Genomic DNA, 21507 nt, shown 5'->3' with positions numbered 1-21507 from the left:
CGCGCTTCCCCGCCGCTCTGTTGTATCTTTTGGCTGCGGGTGACTCATGGCCGCCCACTTGCTGCAGGTTCGCCGCAGATGGCGGAGAAACACAAGCATTCCAGAGAAAACGCCTGCCTGTCGCCCAGAGAGAGGCCCGTCAGCGCCATCTTCCCCAACCCTCTGGACCCCACGCTGGTAAGCCGGGAAAATACAGACATGAAAAGATGGAATCCAATGAAACAGTCCCTAATGAGTCCCTATGATGTATAAGAGGAAGTAGAAATATTAACTCATTCAATCCCAGCCATTTTTCAAAGGCCATCCCTCTCAGGATCGGCCATTTTTGATGATTTTGACACAGAATATTGTGCTGTATAGGCATGGCATATACTAAAACAAAGCTTCGACTTTCCTATTCTTTTGTAATCAGCAGTAGAACACAGGTCAGTGTTAGCAAAATATCAGTTCTTAACAAAAAACTGCTACATTTCAAGCATAACTTTCTCTTTGACACCAATTTAGCCATATAAACTTAGCCAAAATATATAAACAACTATGCCACAACAACAAAAAAACGTGAAAATAACCATTTAGGCTGCACAGTGGACAAGTGGTTAGCATGCAGACTTCACAGCTAGGAGACCGGACTTCAATTCCACCCTCGGCCATCTCTGTGTGGAGTTTGCATGTTCTCCCCGTGCATGCGTGGGTTTTCTCCGGGTACTCCGGTTTCCTCCCACATTCCAAAAACATGCTAGGTTAATTGGCGACTCCAAATTGTCCATGGGTATGAATGTGGGAGTGTGAATGGTTGTTTGTCTATATGTGCCCTGTGATAGGCTGGCCACCAGTGCAAGGTGTACTGCTCCAATTTTGGATCAACATTTGCCATAAAACTTTGAATTATTGGATTAACAAACCTTCTCTCTTCAATGTACCTCACGCACGTATTAAAAGCATTTCAAGTATAAAATGTATCACTACTCACTACTAATGAATGATAATGTAATTAACAGTATGTAAATCTTCCTCTATTATCACATATAGTTGTTCCTCGCCACTTTGAATTTTGCGGCTAAGAAAATTTCATTTATTTTTGGCCTATATTAAGGATTTCAAGCATAAAAATGAGCAAAATACTAAAAAGATACAAATGTAAGGCATTCAGAAGATAATCAGTATTCTATACTGGTCACCAGGTATCAGCAATGTGACATTCATGAGACAACAGCCAAAAATGGAAAAGGAACTTCTGTGGTTATGTCTCCTATAATGGGTAAAGTGAGGGTAAAAGTGACTATAGGGGTGTTATTTCATGTCTAGAGGGCTCTAGTAATGTTAAAGCTCCAGCATCCCCGTGGCCCTTATGAGGATAAGCGGTAGAAAATGAATGAATGAATAAATAAGCATTTATTAACAATCATAATACTATGAACTATTTACAGTTTTCACATTAGTGACTGAATTGTATGTGCATGCAATCAAATTTCGTTTTTTTTTCCAACATCCTGGTTGCTGTGCGCACATCCTGGTTGGTATGCAGAGTGTATTACTATGGGAAAGTTGCAGGCAGAGTTCTTATAAAAGGCTCTCCTGCCACCTTATGGCCTTTTTTTCCATCTTAAAACTGCACCAAACATGATGTCTTTTATTGTACAGTTGCATCATCACCTCTTTTTGCCTAAAGGACAGATCGAGTGGGAGCGAGTGGTTGAGTTGAAAAAAAAAAGTATCAATACGTCTTTGGTAGCGAATGAGTCAAATGTGGTTGTATTACTTATTGAAATCATCCATATTATCCATATTAAAAAAGTGTATTATATAATTGTACTACATTGCAGTGAAATAGCAAGCTTGTTGGGTACAAGACATGCTCTTAAAGTAGGACATTCATTGCTTAGACGTGCACATTCATTTCTTTTCTTAAGGATGGCCTTCACTAAAGCGACAGAAAATATTCCTGAACAATTATTGTGCCCCGTGTGGAGGTCGGCCGTGCACACTTGAGCTGTGAACAGAGAAAAATAAATAAATATATGTGTTCTTCTCAAGGCCATTCATCTCCCCCGCACTTCACCTGCTGTTTGAAGCACAAACGAGAGTTTATTTTTTTTTTCTTCCTCAGTTGTTGACAGGTAGATACTCATAGAGAATTGGTTTAAAAGCACTTTGCTGCAGCATTGAGGGTAATTGCAAAAGGGTTGTTTTACATGAAAATAGAAAATTTGCATTTATTTACAATTATAACGCCGTGAAGTATTTACAATTTTCACATTTGGATCCGAACTGTGTGTGTGCATTCATATTTTCCCTCAATGCGTGATCTCGTCAAGACAGAGTGTATTACTATAGGAAAGTTGCAGGCACAATTCTTATGAACGTTCTTCTTGAAACTGCACTACAGTTGCATCATCACCTCTTTTTGCTTTTGGCGCAAAAAAATGTAATAGAGGTTAAATACGTGATGGGGAGCAAACAAGTTAAAAGTGGTTTTATTATACTTCACAATATAATTACAATATTTTCCGGACTATAAGTTGCACTGGGCTGCACGGCGGACGAGTGGTTAGCGCGCAGACCTCACAGCTAAGAGACCAGGGTTCAATTCCACCCTCGGCCATCTCTTTGTGGAGTTTGCATGTTCTTCACGTTTGCATGTTCTTCTTTCTCCGGGTATTCTCGTTTCCTCCCACATTCCAAAAACATGCTAGGTTAATTGCCGACTCCAAATTGTCCATAGGTATGAATGTGAGTGTGAATGGTTGTTTGTCTATATGTGCCCTGTGATTGGCTGGGTGTACCCTGCTTCTCGTCCGAAGACAGCTGGGATAAGCTCCAGCACCCCCGCGACCCTCATGAGGATAAGTGGTAGAAAATGAATGAATGAATAAGTCGCACTTTTTTTCATAGGATGGCTGTTCTTGCGACTTATACTCCAGAGCGACTTGTAAATGAAAAAAGTGTTTATGTTACATAAACACTGGACACCTTTTCTGTTCATGTTTATTTTTTGTGTAGCTGAATAACCATTGTGTTAGCATATCTTACACCTATTCAGCCTGTTCTCTATTCTTTTATTGTTAGAACTTGTCTTCCAAGAGGACGTAATGTCTGTTTAGGTCAAGTAGTTTGGAAAATAAATATCTGCAAATATATACTCCAGTACGATTTATGTATGTTTTTTTTTTCTACCTAATTATGCATTTTTGGCCTTGTACGACTTATATTCCGGAGCGACTTATAGTCGAGAAAATATGGTATACTAGAAATAGCGAGCAGGTTGGGTACAAAACATGCTCGTTATTAATATTGTATATTCAACTGATGTTTGAAGCATGAACAGGAAAATAAATTACCCTCAAATATATACTCCAGTGCGACTTATGTATGTTTGTTTTTTTTTCGACCTAATTATGCATTTTTGGCCTTGTGCGACTTATATTCTGGAGCGACTTATAGTCCAGAAAATACGGTATACTAGAAATAGCAAGCTGGTTGGGTACAAAACATGGTCGTTATGAATATCGTATATTCACCTGCTGTTTGAAGCACGACCAGTAAAATAAATTACCCGCAAATATGTGACTTATGTATGGTTTTTTTTCTACCTAATTATGCATTTTTGGCCTTGTGCGACTTATATTCCGGAGCGACTTATAGTCCAGAAAATATGGTATACTAGAAATAGCAAAGTGGTTGGATTCAAAACATGCTTGTTATTAATATCGTATATTCAGCTGCTGTTTGAAGCACTGTTTCTCTGTTGTTGTCAGGTAGCTACGAATGAAAAATTGCTTTAAAAGCACTTTGCTGCAGCTTTTAGGGTCATTAGAATTATTTTGATAATGGACAATGTGTGTGTGTGTGTGTGTGTGTGTGTGTGTGTGTGTGTGCAGAGGGCTGCTCCTCATCATATAGGTGATGGCACTTTACCCCGCAGTGACCCCAACCTCTCGGCTCCAGACAAAGGTAAAACACACACATGCTTGTCTCTGTGGCATTTCATCTTCAAATATATGATGCAATGGTGCAACTGTATTTGAAGGAAGATCTCATCATGCATGTGATATGACAGTCATAAATATGAAATTGTCTTCTTTTTGCTCAGCGGGAGCGTTTCTTCGCAGACAATAGAAGAATCGTGTGCACAAAAGAACAGCATCCCCGCCAGATAATTAGCGTTAACGGCGGAAGAAACACATTTCCTCACCGTCTCCGATGTGATAATGCATGTAAAAATAATGCAGCGAGATCTCGGTGAACAATATGCTAACTTGACACCTTTAGTGACATGTGGCTGTCGTTCTCATGATATATATATATATATATGATATATGTATATATATAAAAAAAAGAAGTGTGACTATTTTCTCCTGTATGAAATGACACCTTCTAATTGTGGAGTATTGTTCTCACGCACACACACACGTGTGCACACCGGAATACAACATTTTAACATACACGTTTACACATACTTAACACAGCACATGGCTGTCATCATCTAGTATAGACGTGTTTTGCATCATATCGATGTTAAAAAGTACATATTGCATGAGTGGTTGTGCATGCATCGTCCATCTTGTTTGTGTTGTGACTCGTCATGTGTCTCCTGTGTGCTGTCAAGTGCGAGCCACACCCAGTAGCTGGAGCCTAGACAGCGTCAAAGAGGGTGTCATGTCCTTCTCTGACCCTGTCGGCAAACTGCTATGTCCTCCCATCCCTCCCAGGCCGCCGTACGCAGGTATTCCATTCATAAGCGGAGTCACACTGCATGATCATTGGAATGCAAAGATCCTCTATTTGACAGGATGGCTCGGCTGTGTTTAAGGAGTGTTGGTTAAAGGGTATGCAGGGGAAATATTTGAATTCTCCCTTTCTTCTTCTCCATCTTATTCAGGCTCTTCGGCGAAAAACATGAGGTCCCAGTCGCCCGTCCTCATGTCCAGGTCGCCGCAAAAGGTCGGTTTGAAGATTTTCTTGTCTGAAAGGGAAGGCATGTTCTCAGGTGATAAAAAGGTTTATGAAGTGCAGACGGAGTCCTTAATGAGGCTTTTCTTCTGCAAGCGACAAGTGTTAAGCTTCCCGCTTTTTGTCCCAGGTGACAGCTAGCATGAAAAAGAAAAAAAAAGAAAAAGGAAACAAGCTGTGGAAAGTGTGAGTGGCAGCTCTGCACTGTCAATCACTTGTGGCTGTGTGTGTATGTGTGTGTGTGTGTGTGTGTGCGCGTGGCTTTGAAGAGCGCACATGTAGTCTAGTCAGTGCATCATTCACGCTAGTCAAAGATCCTTCGAATGACACGATCACTCTGCTTGTGAAAGATCCTTTATATTACATAGTCACCTCGTTTTAAAGGTCATAATGCAAAAAAAAGATCCTCTATATGACAGGACTGCTGTCGTGCTTTTGTAAGTACCTTAAAAGCATCAGTGATCTTAAAAACACAAGTCTAAGTATGAAAAAATCATCCCTTGTCTTAATTCACATATTGCAAAAATGCTTGTCAAAGATCCTTTACATCAGGGGTGCTCATTAAGTCGATCGCGAGCTACCGGTCGATCGCGGAGGTGGTACTGGTCGATCGCTGGTCGATCGCGGCGTGACATTAAAAAAATATCCCAGCATCAATGCCGTCACTTGATTGATATACAGGGCAGCCATTCAGATGACAACTGAATGTTGCCCTTCGGGCGACCAATCAAATCAAACAACGTCTCTAAGTGCAGCAGAACTTACGATGTCAGCCTATCATCCATCCCCGTTACTTGATTGACATACAGGACAACCAGTCAGATGACAACTGAATTTTGACCTTTAGGTCACCGCTCATGCGTAAACAACGATGCAAAGTGCTAAGCTAGTCGGCGAATTGCGAGATTTTAAGCCCTCGCTAAAGTTTATGGTCACTAAAATGAGTGAAGGAGCTGGACCAAGTAAAAAGGCAAAAACTGGACCAAGTAAAAAGGCAAAAAACATATCACTTCCATACGGATATGGAATATTATACGGATATTATGATACGGATATTATCCATGACTGATAAACATTTGGAAGTGTGCTTGAGGCTGGCTATCAGCAGCTACTGTCCGGACTATGCATCCCTGGCTGGTTCAATTCAGTGCAAGTCATCAAAATAAACTCAGGTAATTACAAACAAATTTAATAGTTAATTATGTGTGTTTTGCAATATTGGCTCATTTGGTTATGTAAGGTACATCAACATACATTGTACGTACAAATAATCCTCAATACATTTGAAAATAAATAGATGTTTTGCATTTTTGTAGTGGGTAGATCATTTTGACTCGGTCATTTTAAAAGTAGCTCGCATGCTGAAAAAGTGTGAGCACCCCTGGTTTACATGATAAAATCATCCAGTTTTTAAGGACCTACTGCAAAAATGCTGGTCAAAGATCTTTTATATGACAAAATCATCCCATTTTTAAGGACCAACTGCAAAAATGCCAGTCAAAGATCCTGTCATCTGACAAAATAACCTACTGCAACAATACAAGACAAAGATCCTTTTATAAAAATTCCCGTCAAAGATCCTATATATTATAAAATAATCCAGTTTTTGAGGACCTACTACAAAAATGCAAAGATCTTTTACATGACCAAATCATACGCTGTTTTTCCGGAGCTACTTAAAAAAAAATCTAGTCCAAGATCCTTTATCTGCCGAATCATCCTATGTTTTTAAGAACCTACTCCAACAATACTAGTCAAAGATCCCTACTGTAAGGGATCTACTTCAAAAATGCTCACCCAAGATCCGCTCTGATGGTAATCATACACTGTTTTTAATGATCCACTTCAAACATGCCAGTCAAAGATCCTTTACCTAACAAAATCATCCTATGTGTTTAAGAACCTACTTTAATGATGCTAGTCAAAGATCTACTTCAAAAATACATAATTGTGTCATTTTTTCAAGGACCTGCATCAAACATGTCAGTCAAAGATCCTTTATATGACCAAATGATGCTGTTTTTAAAGACCTACTGCAAACATGCTAGTCAAAGATCCTTTCATCCGACAAAATCATCCCATGGTTTAAAGAACCTACTGCAACAATACAAGACAAATATCCTTTTATAAAAATGCTTGTCAAAGATCCATTATATTATAAAAAAATCCAGTTTTGAAAAAACTACGGCAAACATGCCAGTCAAAGATCCTTTATATGACCAAATCGTGCTGTTTTTAAGGACCTACTGTAAAAATGCCAGTCAAAGACCCTTTATATGACAATATTCTACCCACTGTTTGGGGTTGTACTACAAAAACGCAAATGAAAGATTGTGATCATCCCTGTTTTTAAGGACCTACTGCAATGTAAAGCTAAGGGGTGTCTGTCTTTGTAGACGAGCGTGCCCCCCTTCACCCCGTCACCCACCGAGTGCCATTCATCCAGCCTGGTTTCCAACTCGCCCGTCCTCTCCGGCAGCTACAGCAGCGGCATCTCCTCCCTCAGCCGCTGCAGCGTCTCCGAGGCGTCGGGCACTGAGTTACCCGCCGCCGGCGACCTGCCCGCGCAGCCGGCCACCACCCCCAACTCCACCCCTGACGAGCCCATCCGCAGGGAGAACAAGACGCCGCCCCCTTACAGCGTCTACGAGAGGAACAACCCCCGCCGGCCCGTACCGCTGCCTCACAGTCTCTCCATCCCCCCGCAGACGGACCCTCCCGCCCTGCCTCCCAAACCTCACCAGCTGCGCACGGGCAGCATGAAGCTGGACGGAACCTCGGACCCTCGGGTGCCCAGACCGAGGCCTCTACCGCGGAAGGTGTCTCAGCTTTAGGCGCTGGGAAGATGGAACACACTGGCATTATTTGCACTTTTTGGGCACTCACTTGCTTTTTCTTTAGTTTTTCTATTGACCAACACACTTTTGATAGGTGTCTCCATGGGAAATATATGTATATGAGTATATACTGGATTGTTTTTGCCTTAATTGGGAACCTTGCACGTTTTTTTTTTGTACATTTGTACACTGTATGGTGCTTGAGGAGGAGCATGCACTTTGACTCAAGTGTAGTAATGTGCTCTCGTCATATCCACACTAGGCTCACAATCTTTTTCCTTTACAGCGACAACGTTTCAGGGTATCTGCCCCCTCTTGTAGACTTTTGCACTTTTCTTAAGGAGGACCAAACGCCAACGCAAATATCAGCTTTTTTTTCTGCATGCTTCAGAGCCTGCATGACCTTAAAGCGGTGGGTTACTACGAAAGTATTGTGCCAAAGGAAAACGCACAATTAAAGCAAGATTCTCTTTTTAAATTGGTGCCAAGGAACACCCCCAAATGCTCTAATCTACTGTAATCTAAAGCACAAGTTTATCATGATCGACAAGTACTGTTATGTATTCTCGATGGGACAATTGGAATTGAAAAATACATCGCTCACATGTGTACAGTTTAATTTTTGTAAGCAAATGACATCATATTGTGAAGTCTGAATTTTAGCAGCCTGCATTTTTTGAGAAAAGTGGGATTAGTGGGCGCTCTCGTATTGTTTGTACGTCTCATTTTTTGGGTTGTGAATTTTTATTTTCACATCAATCAGTTCTGGAGAACCTGTAAATGATGCCATAAGATTACTGTAAGTAAGCCAAATATAAAAGAGGAAAAAAAAGGTGTATTGCAATTCATGTAAATAGTGTGTTTTTAACAGAAAATGTAGTTATAACAATTTACAGCTTTGAATGTAATGTTGACGCAAATGATTATTATTATTATTATAAATGTTTTATGGGTTTTGTGAGTGTAGAAAAACAAAGGTCATACATTAATGACGTCCTAACACATTTACAAGTTCAATAAACTGTCCAATGTAGACATTGTGTTTGTGTTATTATATTTAGTATTATATAAAATCACATTATGTACTGTTTGCAGTCTAATGTGGTTATCGTAGTGCTAGCATCAATGCTAACTAACTACTGTTCTTACATGTAAACTAGAAACACCATATTAGAGTGCAGACCCCGGCTATGCAATGCTAACATTAACATGCTAACACCTAGCAGTGCTAAGTGTTGTATAAATCTACCTAAGCAAACGGCTAGAAATACGGCTCTGCTAATGTTACTAATGGTTTAATTTTAACTGGAACATTTATACAACTTAGTGGAGTACAACACGTAATACATGTATTATGTACAGTTCCACATGTCCAAAAGTAGGCAGAAGTAAAAGTTATTTAATCCTGTATTTCATATGTCATCTTTTCGATACTATAATACCTAATATAGTAATTAGGTAATGTAACAATATGGTAATATAATTATTGAATTTTTCCATTCCAATGTTAGCATGCTAGCAATGTAAATGCTAATGTTAACATAGTAAAACCTAGCATAATGTTTACCACGTGTTTACCAATGAAAATAGCTAAAATGCTGCACTCATTAGCATGTTAACACCTAGCATGATAGTGCTAAGTCTTTATACAAGTGTCTACCAATGAAAATGGCTAAGAAGTAATTTAAATTAAAGTAACAACATACATTTTTGTCGATTAAGCAAATAAAAAGCCAACAATGAGACGGCACAAATTCTTTCATTGAAAAATGGCCACCAAGTACTCACTTCCTGTCTGAACAGGAAGCAGGAAGTATATAGCAAGGCCTTGCAAAAATGCCAGGAGACACCTGCTCCCTTTTAAGCTACTTTATTGACGCTTGGACTCAATGAATCCATAACAGGTACAGTCATTCTAATTTCTCCTGAGTTATACTAGCTTCATGCTAGCCACATGTAGCCATTTTGGTGGTTTTTAAACATGTTTTGTGGCGTCCATTTTGTAAATGGCCACCAAGTACTCACTTCCTGTCCAGACAGGAAACAGGAAGTATATAGCAAGGCCTTGCCAAATGCCTGGAGACACCTGCTCCCTTTTAAGTTACTTTATTGACGCTTGGACTCAATGAATCCATAACAGGTACAGTCATTCTAATTTCTCCTGAGTTATACTAGCTTCATGCTAGCCACATGTAGCCATTTTGGAGTTTTTTTAACATGTTTTGTGGCGTCCATTTTGTAACTGCAAAGCTGAACCATGTGTGTTTGTTGTCAATCCTCTTTTGCGTTAGCCGCATCCAATAGTTTAGTGCGCTTTTTATCCCACTGTGTCTAATTACAGTACATGTGATTTGCCTTTCAAAGCTTTAGAATTGTGTTGCTTTGTAAATTGTGTACAAAACTGTAAACACCTGCCACAACTCATCATAATTACACACGCTTGGCTGTAATTTAGCAACAATTATCATGTCAGGAAAGCATCCCCTTGTTAATTGTACAGTCTCCTTGTAGAATCGTCTATTGCAAATGGAGATATGATGGCAGGATGGCTGCAGTTGCATAAAACAAAGGCCTGAAGAAGAGGACAGCAGGTAAAAAAAAAAAAAAAAAAAAAAAGAATACTATAGCTGTAAGGCATGCACTTGTAAGAGCATGTAAATATTATGAGCTGCAGTAATTGTAAACGCATTCAGCACTTTTCTTGGGGCATTCATTACATCCAGCGCGAGCATTCTGCAGAGCACGTTTAGCCCCATTATACAAGCACTAAACAACCTCCATTTATAGCATTCACCGGTAATGATACAGAATTATCAGGAGCGGTGCTGGGTATTAACGCTGTGCTGCCTGGGGTGAATTTTGGAGAACACACAGCCACAGAAAAACCCAAAGGTGTTTGTCTCGCTCTGCAAATCTCTCCAGGGAGAATGGAAGCTTGGGAGCATCTTTTTTTTTTTTTTTTAAGAACCTTTTTATCTCCCTGCTCTATTCCCATATATTATCTTCTCGCAGTTTATTGGGGATTTTTCACCTGGCGGCTTCAAACGCGACAGCTTGTTTTTAGTGGCGTCGTGAGTGAAGTCCTCGGAGGACGCCTGCCACCGAACGGGGGAGGTGACAGCAGGGTTTGGAGTGCTTTGAAAGCGGAACGAGGCGAGAAGAAATGGCAATGCGGGAAATGCTGTTGCGTGAATAGCTTAGAGGAAATGAACGCCATTTTAGGAATGAATGCACCTCAGTGTCAGGCGTGGTTCAGGCGTTTGAGTTACACCGCCACGTGTATGGAATTGAGAAAACTTGATTCCAGTAATTGCTGAGACATGGAAAAGGGCTAGGATTAAATCAGCTCTGTTTCTTCCTACTCCTTTTCGGACATGTTTTGCGTTGTCATTATTAACATCAACAATGATGACATTTGTAACCACAAAATCACTAGTTTCAAAAATGTGTGTTTTCCAATTTCAGAAGAATAAAGTCAAAATATTAAGAGAAAAAAATACAATTCTACAAGAATAATGTAACATTATAGAAACAAATTATTATAGTAGCATAAAGTTGAAATATTAAAGAGAGCCCTACTTTTTAAAAAAAAAAGTTACACAAACAAAACAATGGATTGTTGAAGTTGTCTTTTTGGGAATATTAGGCTGCAGCAAAAGTTTAAAAATAATATTATAAAAATATTAAATATAAATATATCTAAAAATAAATATTATAAAATAATATAAAAATATAATTATAATAAAATATTATAAAAATAATACTATGACAAGAATAAAGTCAAAATATTATGGGAATGAAGGAATAATTTTGAGAAGAAAATGTACCAGAACAAAATTTTAATATTTGGAAAGTTACAAAAAACATCAGCAGAAATGGGAAAAAACCAGTTGTTGTTTTAGGAAGTGAAAAAGTGTAATTCTAACAAAAAAAAGTTGCAATTTTACGTGAATAAATTTGTTGTTATGGGAATAAAATCCAAATATTATGGGAATAAAGTCATACTATTAAGAGAAGAAAATCTGCGAAGATTATTTGAGAAGAAAGTTTAAATATTTGGAAAAAAAAGAACAGCAAAAATGTGAAAAGGACCAAAGTTGATACTAATAATTAGCTTTTTTTTTTAACCTATATCACAATATTCAAATATGGCACATTTCAGAACGTATTTATGAATTACATTTTAGTGAATTAGAGACACATTTAAGTATTTATTTATTTGACTTATTTCGTTCTGTTCCATTTGGTTCTCTGTAAAGTGAAAACAGACTTTTGACAAAGTTCATGCTTTACACGGACGTGTGGAGATGGGCTGGGATGACTGCATTAGGATAGGCCAGCCTCATATTTTGTTATCACTCTTGACATGGTTTACTACTGGGTTCAAAAGTGCAGGTGAAAATGTCTCCTATCTGCCTGCTGCCCCCTCTGCAGGCTCCTATCATCGGAAGCTTGGCTCTAATCTGCCTGCCCATGAGGTGCTGCTGATGGTGGTACTGGAGGTCGGTAGGAGAACGAGTGGTGGTGGGGGGTGTCTGTGGCATCCTGCGTCAGGACTGTGGCCCAATCCATCTGTCTTCATCAGTGAGGAGGGGGTGTGTGTTGGCCGGGGCCTGCAGCAACCCGCTAAGCACCAGCTGCTAACTGCCTTTCACACTGATACCCATCGAGCGGACATATTTACAGTAGAGGCCGACCGGAGGCTCTGCTGGTAGATTTCCACTATGCTCATACATTGGTAATGTGTAATAGTAACAGGTACAACGTGGAAAGGAAAGTCGAGCGCGCACACAACCACACAAGCTAACTCAGCTAGCTTCCATTCACGCTCTGTAGTAAGTGTTTGTTGTTTGTTTAATTGTTCCGTGTTTATAATGATTTTGTGCCACCACTGAGCAGTCTGCCACGTAAATACTTCAACACAAGAATGTTCCTTTTCCTCATGATGACCGCATTTCATTCTTGTATATCCGTTGCGGCTTGTTTACGTTTTAGCATTCATACGGGGACATAAAAAGTATCGCCCAACCCAACTTTTAGAGTTTGAATTGCTTGTGAATTAGTAGTTCTTCACTGGTTTTATTTGATTATTTCTTAAAACATAATTTTCACATAGTTTATATAAGGTTTATCTTCTGTTTTTTCTGTTGTGTAGTGCGTTCGCTCTATTGCGTGACATACTAATGTTATGGCCACACGGGCAAAAAATACATTGACGAAATTTCAAGAAAGAAATTTCATACGGTTGTAAATCTACGAGAAAAAAGTTGTAAATAAACGAGGAAAAAAATCTGAAATGACCTTTTGCCAAAGACCAGAGGTAACATTAGTCCTTTCAAAAAAAAGGTTGTCAATTAATGGAAAAAAAGTCTAAAATTTATGATTAAAAAAGTCGTAATATTACAATTTCCCAAGACCAAAGGTAACATAACAATGGAATATTAAAGTAATGAAGTCATCTATTTATGAGAATTTTTTTTTAAATATTCAGACTTTATTCTTGTAAATTTATGACAACTCTTTTGTATGATTTTTTTCTCATAAATGTCAACATTTATTGTGGTAATTTTGAGACTTTTTTCCTTATAAATTTCCGACTTTATTCTTGAAATCTCAGAATATTTTTTTTTCAATGTCATAATATTGTAAATAATACCGCTAGTCAATATATGTACGTAGTACGTAAATATTTGGCATTTTGTATTGTTCATGCTATGTTTTGAAATAGACTACAGACACAAAGTACCGATATAGCCAATACCAGCCTGAATTTGACTTGGTATCGCACATCACTCCTGGAACAGATTTGATGCAAGCTGCTCCTGTGCATGGCCAGACACTAATTGCCCTCTTATACGCTGTTGCCTTCTATTGAACAAGATGCTAGCCAGGAGGCCTTCCTATTGAAATCAATTCGGGGCTAAATGGCTTCTTTTCTATACTTCTTCCAAGCTTATTCTTCTTCCATGTCAGGGAATAAAAAAGCTTTCATGTGCTGCGAGTGTCTGGATGTTTTCAACAGCTTGGAGATGAGAGTAAAAAGCACTTCAGCGCTGGCAGCCGCACAACAATGAGGCGCAAACGTGTGATGTTTTTGGCAGGCCGCTGAAAGAAAACGTCTCGTTCAGCCATCTTGACTTCAACCAGGAGACGAAGGGACACGGGTGTTTGTGTGTGGTCATGTGAGTCAATATTCAGTGCCAATATATGCTAAAATGGCGCACACAATAACATAGCAAGGGGTTAACGAGGGAAATAGCGTCTCACTGATTGCTGTGGCAGCCGTATATTACCTAATTAGTGGCGTACAGTAGGTGTGGGCGAGACATTTTAGTATTGATCTGAAAATCCTCATCCTGAAACCCAGGGACAGTTTTGGCGATGCTGATGCTGATCATTGATTGAGTTTGTTTTTTTGCCTTTTATTCATTCATTCATTTTCTACTGCTTATCCTCACGAGGGTCGCGGGGGTGCTGGAGCCTTTTCCAGCTGTCTTTGGGCGAGAGGCAGGGTACACCCTGGACTGGTGGCCAGCCAATCACAGGGCACATATATGTAGACAAACAACCATTCACACTCACATTCATACCTATGGACAATTTGGAGTCGCCAATTAACCTAGCATGTTTTTGGAATGTGGGAGGAAACCGGAGTACCCGGAGAAAACTCCACACAGAGATGGCCGAGGGTGGAATTGAACTCTGGTCTCCAAGCTGTGACGTCTGCGTGCTAACCACTTTACCACTTCACCACCGTGCAGCCCCGTTTTTGCCTTTTAGGTAACCAAAAAAATCAACAAACTTACTTGTAAACTCTTTCACAATATAAGATAATTATCCACTTTTATGATATATTGCTTGAGTGAAATATAGTCAATAGTGCAATATAAATAAACATAAACAAGTACTTCTACTGTCTCCCATTCCCTTTGTGTCCAAGGAGTTTGTTAACAGTATAACCATATCAGCAATATTCCAGCCATTCACACTAGACTGGTTGCCAGCCAATTGCAGTATCAGCAATATTGATAGTATTAAAGGTATTGGTACTATCAATGTTTGGATTAAAACGCCCACCCCCGAGAGTACAGTACTGATGTACCAAAGCTCATAAAGAAGTCTAGTTTTTGACACCCTCCAAATTTTCTGGCTGATTCTGTTCCGATTTCAGATCATTTGATTTGATTCAGATTCAGCTCCAGAACCCTCCCCTTCTCTCTTCAATTGCCACTGTTCTGAAGTAAACAAGCTTGACGCATAGAAGCAACATCCCGGTTTAAGCTCCTATATATGCCTCACACACTTATTAAATAGTAGGGATGGGAGATATGGACCAAAACCCATACCCCGATATATTTAGCGCAGTTAGCGCTTCCATCTCAGGTTTGCCATGACGACAAAAGGCAAACATGGTTGAAGCAGTCTTTATCCAGCAACCTTTATACCGTCTTTTCCCGCTATGCAGCCTCTCAGCGCGTAGCGATGGGGTGTTCAAAGCTAACCTTGTATGACGATGTATTTATACATTATTACAGACTTCAGAGAGAAATAAATGTCTAAAAAAGTCATCATTTTTTAACAAAAATCAATTAATTTGTGAGGTTGTAGATGGTGATTCACAGATATGCTTGGGATCCAATTTGGCCGAATTCAGACAGTAAATCATTTGACAATTTGTCTTATTTGTTGGCATATCTTTGTTCTTATTGTAAGCATCTGACTGCAATTAGATGAAATGGCTGTTGGCTCAGGTATTAAAGAGTCTTTTTCTTCTTCTTCCCGCTCCAGTTGATTGAGCTCTGCTACCTACTGAATGATGAAACCTTGATGAAACACCGCTTTGCTTTTTAGTTACTGCCTTTTTCATCATGTTCTTATAATCGCACTGAAAACGCATTTAAGATGATATAATGTAGAGGCGTTCACCACCAATGAATGATAATGGAAGTTGATTCGGAGTCACGGTGTAGGCTTTAGCCTCGTCATCAGGCTAGGTAAACAGGGCGTAGCCATCTTGCATTGACATGCGTACATTCTATGCTTTATTATGATGTCTTTATGAGGGGATTTTGCAAGATTAGAATGTGACAAGATTTCTTGTTTGGTCAGTAGTGCAGCCTCTGCGACGGGGTCGCTGGGATACACATACAGAGTGCAGAAGAGTGTAAGATAGATTATAATAATTAGTAGATTGCAATATATTGTTGTATTTCTTTATTGTACTTTTCTTGTAGACCCAATCTCGTATGTCATCTCTTCTTGAGTGTCTCGTGATCTCTCTAGTATTTATAAATTACTACCAACGCAGGGTGAATGATGTGTCTTCTGTGGAAAAAACGAAAAACTGCCTATTTTTAACCCAGGGTCTGTGTATTTGAGAGGTTATGAGTGCTGAATCACAAATATGCGGGGATCCACTGTAATGACAATTTGGCCACATTCTGACAGTGAATCATGCCTTTATTTGTTGGCTTACCTTTGTTCTTCTTTGTAAGCATCTACAGTACCTGCAATTAGATGAAATCGTTGTTGGCTCTGGCATTAAAGAGTCTTTTTCTTCTTCTTCCCGCTCCAGTCGATTGAGCCCCGCTTACCTACTGTATGTTGAAACCTTGACGAAACACCGCTTTGCTTTTTCGGGACTGATTTTTTTTCATGATGTTTTCACTCCAGGAGACGATCCCGGAATTTTAAACTGTGTCAAAGATGTGCGGTAAACAAATGTGAGATAAAGAATGGAAGAGGGTGTGTGTGTGTGTGTGTGTGTGCATGTTCTCAATGGAGAAAGAGCTAACCTTTAAAATGTTAATTGGTGTACTCTGTGTTGACGCAGCACCTAAATATAGCTGTTGATTTATATTGCATTGGGCTGACACTGAAGGTACCTTCTAACAACCACAGCGTTCACGTATCAGTGAATCCAAGCCTTCATGAACTCTACTTTCTAATATTGTTTGCTCCGTAGATAATTGAAGGTGATGCTGCGTTGCCATGGCAATAAGAGATGCTAATCTGTATCATTAAAATGTCAGGTAAAATTGTCTTGTTGATTTATTGTATCTTTTAGTGTAATAGTAAAAGTACTAATGTAGTATTTGCCGTTGAAGCAGCATTTCCTGTGCTTTTGTAGCACCATGCTGCTACCGGGCACGGTGCTCATTGCCATTTCCGCCACTCTTAAATCTTGATTGCTGGCAAGAAATGAAAGACCCATCATATCACTCTGCATGTGGCTGCAAAAAAAAAAAAGATTTCTCCCGTCTTTAATTCACAACCCTGACTCATCTCCCCTGTTTAAAGATTGGTAAACTCCACTGGGAAGGTAATGTGAGAGGAAATTGGTCTAGATGTGAGTGGTGTGTGTCAGAGATGATCAGTCGTGTCGCATCTGCTTAACAGAAACACAATATAGGAGAACAGTGCAGCCCAAAGTGATTGCTTGGTTTGGTGCGTCACAAGCAAACCACCCCCACAGTGCTGTTTGAGCGTCTAAGCATCTTTCTGTTTGCGTTTACTGCACTGATACATGCATAAGTCACATTTTAAACCCACTTATATGCAGATGAATCTACAAAAACACAGAAAAAATTGTCACTCTTTGTTTATGCGGCAATTGTGTTTCGGCATACATGAAAGCAGTCACAAAAACAGACATAAAGAGGAAATATTATATATCCCAGAAGGATAAGGCACATGTACTTCATATACAGAGTCAGGCAAAATGATGTGACACATTAGTAGATTAAATAAAAGGCAAATAAGTGTTTCTTTATAATGCCATTGTTTTTGGTTTCTTTTTCAGTTGCTGCCAGGAATTGGACTGGTGACCATTGCGCTTTCATTGTTTCATCCGATTCATCCTCACGTTGACGAAACCCAAGTCCTGATGATCAGGTATCAGAAGAAACCAATGAAAATGTAAATAAAACTGTGAGAGAATGTGAGTTGAACGCGTTTACTTTCATATTTGGTTTGTTTGAATGTCCCTTGGCTGCACAGCGACCAAGTGGTTAGCACACAGGCCAAACAGTTAGGAGACCCGAGTTCAATTCCACCCTCGGCCATCTCTGTGTGGAGTTTGCATGTTCTCCCCCCGTGCATGCGTGGGTTTTCTCCGGGTACTCCGGTTTCCTCCCACATTCCAAAAACATGCTAGGTTAATTGGCGACTCCAAATTGTTCATAGGTATGAATGTGAGTGTGAATGGTTGTTTGTCTATATGTGCCTTGTGATTGGCTGGCCACCAGTCCAGGGTATACCCCGCCTCTCGCCCGAAGACGGCTGGGATAGGCTCCAGCACCCCCCGCAATCCTCGTGAGGATAAGCGGTAGAAAATGAATGAATGAAACAGAATGGCATTAATGTACTTTTTGAACATCCTTGTTGTTGCTTTACTTTATTTGCCTTTTATTTAACCTACAAATGTGTCAGATCATTTTGCCTGACCCTGTAGATAGAAACACTGCAAAAGGAATGCATGATGATGCATTTTCACCAGGTGTCTGTCAATTGTGCAGCTAATTTATTTTGGTTAAGTCACTACGACCACACATCTGGTCCTAAAAACAAGAAATAGTCAAGAATCCATCCAAAACGGAAGCAGCAATGGCTGATAGCTGACAATGTTTCCATCAATGAAACCACATACAATTGAGCATCTGTACCAAACTGGGCTGTACCGCCTTAGATTGGATGTAAATTATGCACCGCACAATGATCCAGTATGCAAGTAATTCTGGTTATAAACAGTCCCTAATGCCTAATGGACTCGAACCGCTGAGAATTCGTTCACGTCATCGGAAAACACAACATCAGTGGAGAGAGTGTTCCCGATTAGACCTCAACAGCGTAATAAGACACCCACGAGGTGCAGCCTAATTAAATGGAATAGGTTCTTTTTCATTATAGAGTTCCGCTGATTGTTGTTTTGCGGGCTCGCTCGTCAGGATCAAGCGATGCAGCAAGACCTCACGTGAGTGGTGGATAGTTCCAATTAGATGCCAGAATTGAGTCAAATGCACCAAGTTTCACCTATGCAGGTTGGAAAAGTCCACCAGGAGCGGTGTCATTAGTGCAAATGCAGGGATGTGTTGTATTTGTGTTCTCTTGACGGGTGGCCAATTAATGTCGACGCTGTGGGCGAAGATGCTGTCAATGCAGCGTGGTTGTAATTAGTCACCGCAACAATTGGGTGACCTCTAGGAATTGAATTCATTAATGTCAGCGGTAACATTCATATAGTAAAACACGAAGTCTTGCGGCAAAAATCAATGATGCACAATCCATTTAAATGGTGCAAGAGGCCTTTATACAGTAGAGAATATTGCTTTGTAATTTATGGTGCACACAAAGCCACTTAAAGAGCCCTAGTCGTGCCTTGATGCATATGCATGACAAGATTTCTCTGCGAGGATGCGTGCCTCCCGCCACCCGTCGAGGCACCTCGGGGGGAAGCTGAGAAACTGGGGTTGTTAATAAATCCACTGTGGATTTGCATTGTTGCGCGCTGTCAACACTTCCTTTACAAGAACAATCTAAAAGGTCTGGGAAGTCGTAGGTTCACACTTGGCGAGTTGTTGTTGTGTGCTGAGAACAAACAACGTCTGTGAGCTTACGAGCACATTTAATATGCAAAATGTTCATCTCCTGCGGAGAAAGACTTGACGTTACCTGGAAATGTTTCCAAGGTTCAATCAAGCCACTTCCAATGTACCAGGCGTCGGAAGGGATTCGTCATTTCTGGTGTGTTTGTCATCACGAAAGAATTGTTCACAATAAGATACACCTAGGCTGCATGGAGGACGAGTGGTTAGCACGCAGGCCTCACAGCTAGGAGACCAGGGTTCAATTCCACCCTCGGTCATCTCTGTGTGGAGTTTGCATGTTCTCCCCGTGCATGCGTGGGTTTTCTCCAGGTACTCTGGTTTCCTCCAACATTCCAAAAACATGCTAGGTTAATTGGCGACTCCAAATTGTCCATAGGTATGAATGTGAGTGTGAATGGTTGTTTGTCTATATGTGCCCTGTGATTGGCTGGCCACCAGTCCAGGGTGTACCCCACCTCTTGCACAAAGACAGCTGGGATAGGCTGTATACTGTAGGTTGCTCATTAGAGTAATTCATTCATTTTCTACCGCTTTTCCTCACTAGACTCTAGTCTAGCGGGGTTGCTGGAGCCTATCCCAGCTGTCTTTGAGCGAGAATCGGGGTACACCCTGGACTGGTAGCCAGCCAATCACAGGGCACATATAGACAAACAACCATTCACACTCACATTCATACCTATGGACAATTTGGAGTCACCAATTAACCTAGCATGTTTTTGGAATGTGGGAGGAAACCGGAGTACCCGAAGAAAACCCACGCATGCACGGGGAGAACATGCAAACTCCAAGGGTGGAATTGAACCCTGGTCTCCGAGCTGTGAGGTCTGCGTGCTAACCACTAGACTACCGTGCCGTCCTCATTAGATTAATAAGAAACAGAAAATAACACTTTCAAATTGGTTTCAAATACATCTTAGTTCTATTTCCTATGAACTGTATATGAAGTACATGAACCCTATCCTGTTCTTGGAAAAGTTATGATACTTTGTTGGAAAAGTCTGATCGCCACCTGGTGAGCTTGGATATACAGTCCAATCCTCCATCTTGGCAGCATAAACATATTCACAATTTAGTTAGTGCTGTCAAACCCCCCCAAAAATAATTTCTCAAACCACGCAGTATCATCTAATTATATTTGCACATTACTTACAGACATGTTAAATTTGTGTGTCTATCTGCGTCACAAGCTCAACTGAATTAATTATTGTGGCCACTAGTTGTCGCCAGGCAAAAGACAACCACCACCACCACACTTGAACTTAAAGACAGCGCCTGTTCAATTCCAAATAAATATTGGTATGAAAGTCAAACCTAGCTATGAGTGACAGAACTCAAATGTAGACTCAAACTCCAATGTAGTCACTTTCAATGCATTTTGTGTCAAATTGCTGCTTCACATGACAGCAACTATTTGTGACAATTTGAGTGCACAACAGCAGAATTGCTCCCAATCAGTTGAAGTGGCATCTGATTGTTGACTTAGCATCAAACTACACCCACGTGCACCATCCACTCTGTTTTTTTTTCCCCCACTTTCCTCAATGTGTAGATCTTCTGTGGGTCGAGTGCCAGGAAGCATTGTTTGAAACGTCTGTTTGGGTGGAGCCCTGAAGGTATCATTCAGAGAGATCCACTGTGAAGTTCAGTCATCACAGAGTGGATGGATGTGAGGAGACAGCTGGAGTGATTCGAACGCATACTCATGTGCGTGGACACGCTTGTTCACACGCACACATGCGGGTCCCTCGGGGTCAGGTGCACTCTGCCAAGTCGGAGAAATAAACTATTGACGCAAAAGGGGCCCTGAGGATAGCATCACAATCTATATCTACTGTATATGTTTTTATATACAGTCCACCTATTTAGACATCTCATTCATACGAGTGCTGCCGAGTATTGCATTTCTCGCAGAGAAAAAAACGTGCTCATTTAAATATTGGAGCAAAGCCGCTGTGTAACTATCAGTCTATCCAAACAAGATAGTGCCAATTGTTTTCCCTTTCTTCTCGGTTCAAATCTTATCCAAAGGAGCTTAATCTATTCCAAGGAGTGTTTACAGCATAACACAGAGACTTTTTATTTTTTTCCAAATCAAATCCACTGTGCTAACATTT

At 40.3% G+C, this 21507-nt stretch overlaps 1 protein-coding gene and 1 long non-coding RNA gene across 5 annotated transcripts in view; both read left to right on the top strand.

Moving 5' to 3' along the window:
* dock4b (dedicator of cytokinesis 4b) overlaps window positions 1–8831 on the top strand; it is an 88632-nt gene extending 79801 nt beyond the window's left edge. For 2 of the 4 annotated variants that reach the window (XM_058078052.1, XM_058078051.1), the window contains exons 49-53: window positions 68–177; window positions 3879–3951; window positions 4607–4723; window positions 4880–4941; window positions 7347–8831. In XM_058078052.1, the coding sequence (XP_057934035.1) occupies window positions 68–177; window positions 3879–3951; window positions 4607–4723; window positions 4880–4941; window positions 7347–7784 (800 nt within the window). In that variant the 3' untranslated portion in view covers window positions 7785–8831. The remainder of the gene's footprint in view (window positions 1–67; window positions 178–3878; window positions 3952–4606; window positions 4724–4879; window positions 4942–7346) is intronic. The other 2 variants (XM_058078054.1, XM_058078055.1) reach the window with 2 other exon arrangements.
* Window positions 8832–9806: 975 nt separating this feature from the next.
* LOC131132444 (uncharacterized) lies at window positions 9807–13852 on the top strand. The gene is made up of 3 exons (XR_009130366.1): window positions 9807–9927; window positions 10299–10378; window positions 12222–13852. It is a non-coding gene; the product is annotated as an uncharacterized LOC131132444 (long non-coding RNA).
* Window positions 13853–21507: the final 7655 nt, after the last annotated feature.

Source organism: Doryrhamphus excisus, chromosome 7 (assembly GCF_030265055.1).
Source record: "Doryrhamphus excisus isolate RoL2022-K1 chromosome 7, RoL_Dexc_1.0, whole genome shotgun sequence".
Taxonomy (NCBI): domain Eukaryota; kingdom Metazoa; phylum Chordata; class Actinopteri; order Syngnathiformes; family Syngnathidae; genus Doryrhamphus; species Doryrhamphus excisus.
The sequence above is the reverse complement of the archived record's forward strand: the minus strand, read 5'-3'. Positions and strand labels throughout refer to the sequence as shown.